The sequence below is a fragment of the Aegilops tauschii genome, chromosome 3 (assembly GCF_002575655.3).
Source record: "Aegilops tauschii subsp. strangulata cultivar AL8/78 chromosome 3, Aet v6.0, whole genome shotgun sequence".
Classification (NCBI taxonomy): domain Eukaryota; kingdom Viridiplantae; phylum Streptophyta; class Magnoliopsida; order Poales; family Poaceae; genus Aegilops; species Aegilops tauschii.
Window position 1 is genome coordinate 55,184,382 of NC_053037.3, and position 8,303 is coordinate 55,192,684.

Sequence of the window (8,303 nt, forward strand, 5' to 3'; positions counted from 1 at the left end):
TAATGAATTTGTCCCTATCCGGACTACCCTCTCCGGTTTATATAGACACCGGAGAGATCTGGGGTTACATGGAGTCGGTTACATAAGAAGGAATCTACATAGTCGGTTGCCAAGCTTGCCTTCCATGCCAAGGGGAGTCCAATCCAGACACTGGTATAGTCTTCGGCCTTCATGTCTTCATAGCCCATCAGTCTGGCCCAATAGATAACAGGCCGGATGCCCGAGGACCCCTTAGTCCAGGACTCCCTCAGTACCCGCCTCAGGACGTGATCGCCCACCTCAAGCGTCCTGGAGCGGATGTTGCAGCAGTGATACCATTGCAGCGCCTGCTGGTACCTTGCCGCTCTGAGAGAGGCTTGGAGGCGGCGTTCCTCCCCCAACACGAGGTCCATCCCCCGCATGGCGTCCTGATGTGCCTCATCGAACGCCAGGACCCGCACGGAGCGATGCCTGACCTCGTGAGGGTGAACCGCCTCAGCTCCATAGACGAGGAAGAATGGAGTCTCGCCAATTGGCTTGGTGGCGGTGGTGCGCATGGACCTCAACACAGACTGGAGATCCTTGTGCCAGCCCCTACCGCAGGCCTCAAGCTTTTTCTTGAAGGTCCTGGTCTTGAGGACTCTCAAAACCTCTGTGTTGGCGCGCCCGGCCTGGCCATTGCTCCTGGGGTCTGCCACTGAGGCGTAGCATGTCTACGTTCCAAGGTTAGCACAATATGTCTTGAAGAGGTTACTAGTGAACTATGAGCCGTTGTCGGTGATGATGCGATTAGGAAACCCAAACCGGGTCATGAGGCCCTTGATGAACTTGACTGCGGACCCAACTAGGATGGTGCTGACGGCTTCCACCTCTGCCCATTTGTTGAACTTGTCGATTGCGACGTAGAGGTAGAGGTAGCCCCCAGGCGCTTGAGGGAATGGACCCAGAATATCTAGCCCCTAGACCGCGAATGGCCATGAGAGCGGGATGGTCAGGAGACCCTGAGTCGGCTAGTGGATTTGCTTGGCGTGGAACTAGTAGGCCTCGCAGGATTTCACCAGCTCGGCCGCGTCATTGAGTGTCGTGGGCCAATAGAACCCACTGCGGAACGCCTTGCCAACCAGGGTGCGCGATGACGAGTGATGCCCGCAGTCTCCGCCGTGTATGTCAGCTAGCAGCTTGCCCCCTTGCTTCCTGGAGATGCATCGTAAGGAAACATCATTTGGACGCTTTCTGTACAACTCACCATCTTTGATGTAATAGGCCATAGCTTGCCGGGCCACGCGCTCCGCGTCCACCTCCTTCTCCGGCGGTGATCCTTGCATCAGGTAGGCCTTGAACTCTTCGGTCCAGCATCCCTCTTGAGGCTCGAGTGCCAGGAGTAGGCGAGCTCCCAAGGTCGGGACACAAGCGGTTGCCCGTGAGGTTGGTGGCGAGGGAAGTTCCTCCCGAGGTGGCACAGGCTCGGCGGCCGGGGGGGGTGGGCGCCGAGGGCTTGAAGAGTCGCTCCTCGAAGACACCAGGCTCCTGGGGCTGACGCCTTGACGCCCTCTTAGTGATCTCATCAGCTTCCTTGTTCGTGCCGCGGAGCACATGCTGCAGTTCCAGGCCCAAGAATTGCTTCTCCATCTTGCGCACCTCCGCGAGGTATGCCTTAATGTGTTTGTCCCTTGGCTCATACACCTTGTTGGAGAAGTTGACGAGGAGGTGGGAGTTGCCCTTGATGGTGAGACGCTTTACCCCCAACGCTGCTGCTGCCTTGAGGCTGGCGATCAGCCCCTCATAGTCCACGATGTTGTTGCAGACCTTCTCGCCCCGCTGGAAGTAGAGCTGCACGGCGTAGTATAGCTTGTCTTGGGCGGGCGAGATGAGCACGGCCCCAGCCCACGTGCCTTGGTGCGCGAAAGCGTTGTCGAAGTATATGAACCAACCATCTGGCGCTTCATTTCCTGGAGAGAGGGATTGGTTCTCACCAGCTTCAGGCTCAGGAGCATCGGTCCATTTCGCCACAAAGTCAGCGAGGGCAGCTCCCTTGATGACCCTGGTCATGCTGAATTCCAATTGAAACGCTAGTAGTTCGATGTTCCACTCGGCAACTCTTCTCGCGGCATTGGGGCTCCGGAGCACTCTCTCCAGCGGGTAGGCTGAGACGACCTTAATAGGATGACCTTGGAAGTAGTGACACAGCTTGTGCGAGGCCACCAGGAGCGCGAGCAGAAGCTTCTGCGACATTGGATACCGTGCCCTTGCGTCCCGTATTACCGTGCTGACGAAGTAGACCGGGTGCTCGACGAGGTCGGGAGCGTCGATGGAGCCTGCAGCCCCTGGAGGTTGTGCCGCCTCCTGAAAAGAAGGGATCTCAGGAGCCTGGCCGCCCACTGAGGCCTTCGCGGGCCCTGGAATGCCGTCCCGCAGGGCCTGATCGTGGGTGGGTGGCGTCGTGGCTTCCGTGGCGTCGTCTCGGGCCTGCGCCGTTCCAGCTGAAGGTGTGGTATTGTGTGGCGAGCTCCTGACTTGGCGCTCCTCCCGAACTGCCACCAGCGCCGCACTGGCGGAGTGAGGCATAGTAGCCAGATAGAGTACCAGAGGCTCGAGGGGGCGAGGTGCTAGCATCACCGGCGGGCTGGTCAGGTATCTCTTGAGGTCTTGGAATGCCAGGTCTGCCTCAGGGGTCCATTCGAACGGGCCCTTCTTCTTCATTAGCTTGAAGAACAGCAGGGTGCGCTCCCCCAGCTTGGAGATGAAGCGCCCCTGCGAGGTTACACACCCCGCGAGCTTCTGCATTTCCTTGAGGGTCTGCGGCGGGCTCATGTCTTCTATCGCCTTGACCTTCTCGGGATTAGCCTCGATTCCCCTGTGGGACACGAGGAAGCCCAGGAGCTTGCCGGAGGGAACAGCAAACACGCACTTCTCCGGGTTGAGCCGCAGGTCCACCTGTCGCAGGTTGGCGAAGGTCTCTTCTAGGTCCTAGATCAGGGTTCTTGACTCCCGAGATTTTACCATGATGTCATCAACGTAGGCTTCCGCGTTTCTCCTCAGTTGCTGGCCTAGGGCGATGTGCATCAACAGCTGAAAAGTTGCCCTAGCGTTGCGCAGTCCAAACGGCATGCAGGTGTAGCAGTATACACCGCACGGGGTCAAAAACGCCGTCTTCTCTACATCCTCCACCGCCATCTTGATCTGGTGGGATCCTGAGAAGGCATCTAGGAAGCACAACAGTTCACACTCGGCGGTGGAGTCGACGATCTGGTCGAGACGCGGAAGCGGGAATGGGTCCTGAGGGCAGGCCTTGTTGAAGTTGGTGAAGTCGACGCACATGCGCTGTTTCCCGCCCTTCTTGGGCATGACGACCGGGTTTGCCAACCACTCCAGATATCGCACCTCGCGAATAACGCGTGCTTCTTGCAACTTGCGGGTCTCCTGGACGATGAAGGCTTGCTTCTCCGTGGACTGCCGTCGTGCCTTCTGCTTCACTGGGCGCACATTGGGGCATACCTTCAGCTGGTGCTCGATCACCCCGCTCGGGACCACAACCAGCTGTTTGGATTCCCAGGCGAATACCTCCTTGTTAGCTCGCAAGAAGTCCACCAATTCTTTCTCTTCACCCAGAGCGAGGTCGACACCTATGGTGAAAGTGGCCCCTGAGGCCCCATCCTCGTCGACTGGTACTTGCTTCGTCTTGGCCCGATCTTGAGTGAATAGCTGCTTCTTTTTGGCCAGTGCGGCCCCCTTAGCCCCTGAAGCGGCCTTATCGGCCGGGCGAGCTGCTGCTGCAGCCCTGAGAGCGAGTTTGAGGGCCGCCAGGGCTTCCGTGGTGTCCCACTAGTAGAAAAAGGGGCTTTCGTTCAGGCCTGGCCAGCCCATTAGTCCCGGTTCTGCCACGAACCGGGACCAATGGGGGCATTTGTCCCGGTTCTTGAGCCCAGGGGGCCGGCCGGGGCCTCGTGGGCATTGGTCCTGGTTCGTCTGGGCCCATTTGCCCCAGTTCTTGGCATGAACCGGGTCCAATGGGCCTCGCTCCTGGCCCACAACTATTGGTCCTGGTTTATGGTACGAACTGGGACAGAAGGATGGGCTTTAGTCCCGGTTCCTACCACGAACCGGGACAAATAAATTGCCTATATATACTCCCGCCAGCGAGCAGAGCACTTCACACTGCTCTGTTTTTGCAGGCCGGCGACGGGAGAGCTTTAGTGGTGCTCTAGCTCACCTCCTACGCACATGAGGTGTTCGATGAAATGCCCGATCCACACTAGTTAAGCTTTCTCCTCTCGAAGCTCCATTTTCCTCAATATTTGTCTAGGTTTACCGGGCCATCACGTCCCGTCCCCGTCTTCACCGCCGCCGATCGCCCGCACCGATCTCGTCGCCGGCACCACCGTGGTGAGCCTCTTGTTAATTCTTACTTGTATGATTAGATAGCTACTTGTCTAATTTTTCTTACTTTTATTATTGACTTTTCTTACTTGTATGTTCTTTAATGGTTTTTGACACAGATAATTATATATAATGCACGCAGATGAACCGGCAATGGATGTACGGTGACAGACACACCTCCGAGTACATTAAGGGCGTGCATAATTTTCTCGAGGTGGCTGAGGCAAACAAGCGGAATGGTTTTATGTGTTGTCCATGCCCTGATTGTGGGAATACGAGGTCTTACTCTGACCAGAAAGTCCTTCACACCCACCTGCTTTATAAGGGTTTCATGCCACACTATAATGTTTGGACGATGCACGGAAAATAGGGGTTATGATGGAAGACGGCGAAGAAGAAGAGGATGACGACAACTATCTGCCCCCTGAATACAGTGATGCTGCAACGGGGGAAGCTGAAGATCAAGAGGAACCAGACGGTGTGCCCGGTGATGATCTCCGCCGGGTCATTGTTGATGCAAGGGAAAAGTGCGAAAGTGAAAAGGAGAAGCTGAAGTTCGATCGCATGTTAGAGGACCACAAAAAAGGGCTATACCCCAATTGCGAAGATGGCAACACAAAGCTTGGTACCGTACTGGAATTGCTGAAGTGGAAGACAGAGAATGTTGTGCCTGACAAAGGATTTGAGAAGCTACTGAAAATATTGAAGAAGAAGCTTCCAAAGGATAACGAATTGCCCGACACTACGTACGTAGCAAAGAAGGTCGTATGCCCTCTAGGATTGGAGGTGGAGAAGATATATGCATGCCCTAACGACTGCATCCTCTACCGCGGTGCATACAAGGATTTGAACGCATGCCCGGTATGCGGTGCATTGCGGTATATGATCAGATGAGATGACCCTGGTGATGTTGACAGCAAGCCCCGCAGGAAGAGGGTTCCTGCGAAGGTGATGTGGTATGCTCCTATAATACCACGGTTGAAACGACTGTTCAGAAACAAAGAGCATGCCAAGTTGATGCGATGGCACAGTGAGGACCGTAAGCAAGATGGGAAGTTGAGAGCAACCACTGACGGGTCACAATGGAGAAAAATCGAGAGAAAGTATTGGGCTCAGTTTGCAAGTGACCCAAGAAACGTGTGGTTTGCTTTAAGCGCGGATGGCATTAATCCTTTCGGGGAGCAGAGCAGCAATCACAACACCTGGCCCGTGACTCTATGTATGTATAACCTTCCTCCTTGGATGTGCATGAAGCAGAAGTTCATTATGATGCCAATTCTCATCCAAGGCCCTAAGCAACCCGACAACGACATTGATTTGTACCTAAGGCCATTAGTTGAAGAACTTTTACAGCTGTGGAATGGAAACGGTCTACGTGCGTGCGATGAGCACAAACAGGAGGAATTTAACCTGCATGCGTTGCTGTTTGTAACCATCAACGATTGGCCCGCTCTTAGTAACCTTTCAGGATAGACAAACAAGGGATACCATGAATGCACACACTGTTTAGCTGACACCGAAAGTATATACCTGGAAAGATGCAGGAAGAATGTGTACCTGGGCAATCGTCAATTTCTCCCGACCAACCATCAATGTCGAAAGAAAGGCAAGCATTTCAAAGGTGAGGCAGATCACCGAAAGAAGCCCACCATGCGTACCGGTGATCACATACTTGCTATGGTCAATGATTTACACGTAATGTTTGGAAAGGGTCCCGGCGGACTACCTGTTCCGAATGACGCTGAGGGACGCGCACCCATGTGGAAGAAATCTATATTCTGGGACCTACCCTACCGGAAAGAGCTAGAGGTCCGCTCTTCAATCGACATGATGCACGTGACGAAGAACCTTTGCGTGAACCTGTTAGGCTTCTTGGGCGTGTATGGGAAGACAAAAGATACACCTGAGGCACGGGAGGACCTACAACGTTTCACTACTAGAAAAAGGCTTACTAGTGGCGCACCAGTTTTGCCTACTAATGGCGCACTACTGGTGCGCCACTAGCATCACGCCACTAGTAATTTTTACTAATGGCGCACCGCTGGTGCGCCATTAGTATCTGGTACTCTAATGGCGCACCGAGCAGTGCGCCATTAGTATGCCTCCCAGGGGGCCATATATACCCATGTGCTTTGCCATACTAATGGCGCACTGCAGTGTGATGCGCCATTAGTATCCTTCGGCATACTAATGGCGCACTGCTGGGTGATGCGCCATTAGTACCCTCTGGCATACTAATGGCGCACTGCTCTGGGATGCGCCATTAGTATCCTTTGGCATACTAATGGGGCACGTTGGCGTGATGCGCCATTAGTATGTATATTAGGGATTATTATTTTTTCTTTTCTGATTTTTGCACAGATTACAAAATATATTATTGGACAGAAAATAAGCAGGAGGACACAGCAACAGCAGATTCATCGAATACAATAGAAGATTAGTCTCCGAATACAATTCATCATATTATTCTCCGAATTCAAAAGACCGAACGAAGATAGAACATTACAAGTCTCGAGACCACGAGTAGCGAGTTTGTCTTCACATTACAAGTCGATATCGATCATCTAAACTACCATCACATAGAAGAGTGACGCGGTCATCACGATGAGCATCATCGCGATGAAACTGGTCTTCATCCGGTTCTCCAACGCTCCCTCCTCTCTCCCGCTAGATAGCGCGCGTATCTAGATTCCGCCTCCACCCTAGTGGTGTACCCTTTGTAACTGTTACCGTTGAAATGGTGAACCTGTCTCCGACACTCCTCCCAGTCGTCGTAGACTCCGGGAACCTTACCCTTGTACACGACATACGATGACATCTCTATGCACAAGCCAAACAATAGACAATACATAAGCAATATATAAGTATGCAACAAAAGGATCGGAAGAGAAAAGCAAGACATCCATAGCACGATTCATGGTCCTACTAACAAATAGCATCGATTACATCTAAGTTGAACGACTGTCCAAACCAAAGAGACATACAAGTTCACTAGAGTTTAATTACAACATGAGCTAATGAATGTTTCAGAACTACACATAGCATCACAACTTTCGACTCGACTCATGGGACCGGAGCGTGGATGAAGCCGCCGTCTGTCGTGATGGTCATGAAGTCGCGGGCGTTGTCAGCCTGCATTTGTAGCGTTGTGTCTATCTCGCTGTTGGACGGTTGAAATTTGAGGTAGAACTGCCCCGAGGTACGAAGGACATCTTGATGGATGATTTCTGCAAACTCCGACTGGATGCGAAAGAATTCTTGTCGGATGTCCGCGTCCTGGATTGCCACCAAGCTTGCGGCCCAATCTTTGAGATTATTTGGTAGCAGAAGGTGATTATGGTCCCGCATGTGATGGAGGGCGTAGTAGGCATCCTTCTGACCGCCAGGCGGCTGCTTGACGCAGGGGAACGTCGTATTGTGGGTGAACACGTGCCTGCCGTACCTACGAACTGGCCTCTTAAAGGTGCCTCCAGATGCGGCGTAGCCGGGGAGAGCATCATCAAGAACTTTCTTGATATTTGTGTAGTCTATCTTGGAGTCACGGTCCGGGTCGAGATACGTGGCCATGGAATATTTCGGGCTTAAGAGGATGAGTGTGCAATGTGTGTCACTGCACAGAACACGGAACGTTAGAAAAAAAAGAACGATCGAAATCTAAGAAATCATATGTTACAGGGCGGTTAGGAGATGACTTACTCAGGAAAGTAAGGCACGAGGAAGTTATCCTTATCTGGGTTTGCCAGAATGATGCCTTCGAGGTGTGAACTCGCGACTTGCCGGTCCCAGCGCTGCCCAAGATCTTGGCACGCATGTAGAAGGGGTCGACTATCACAATGTCCGGGGTCTTGTCTCTAATGATCCGCATCTCCATACTCAGCGAAAACAGCCGAACGAAGGTGTAGTGCAGCGGATGAAGGTTAAGCATAGCAAAGATGTCATCAAATCGC

General features: G+C 53.1%; 1 protein-coding gene across 1 annotated transcript; it reads right to left on the reverse strand.

Moving 5' to 3' along the window:
* Positions 1-1,013: 1,013 nt before the first annotated feature.
* LOC141042701 (uncharacterized) lies at positions 1,014-2,763 on the reverse strand. The gene is made up of 3 exons (XM_073511580.1): positions 1,618-2,763; positions 1,388-1,575; positions 1,014-1,173 (listed from the first exon to the last, which is right to left on the reverse strand). The coding sequence occupies exons 1-3, from the start codon at positions 2,761-2,763 to the stop codon at positions 1,014-1,016; spliced, it is 1,494 nt and encodes a 497-aa protein (XP_073367681.1).
* Between the last annotated feature and the right edge of the window lie 5,540 nt (positions 2,764-8,303).

Coding starts and splice junctions, on each gene's coding strand:
- LOC141042701 (XM_073511580.1), bottom strand. CDS start 2,763: ATGCAGAAGCTCGCGGGGTGTGTAACCTCGCAGGGGCGCTTCATCTCC. Junction 1,576..1,617: donor TTAAGGCATACCTCGCGGAG/GTGCGCAAGATG, acceptor CTGGAACTGCAG/CATGTGCTCCGCGGCACGAA. Junction 1,174..1,387: donor AACCTCACGGGCAACCGCTT/GTGTCCCGACCT, acceptor ATGCATCTCCAG/GAAGCAAGGGGGCAAGCTGC.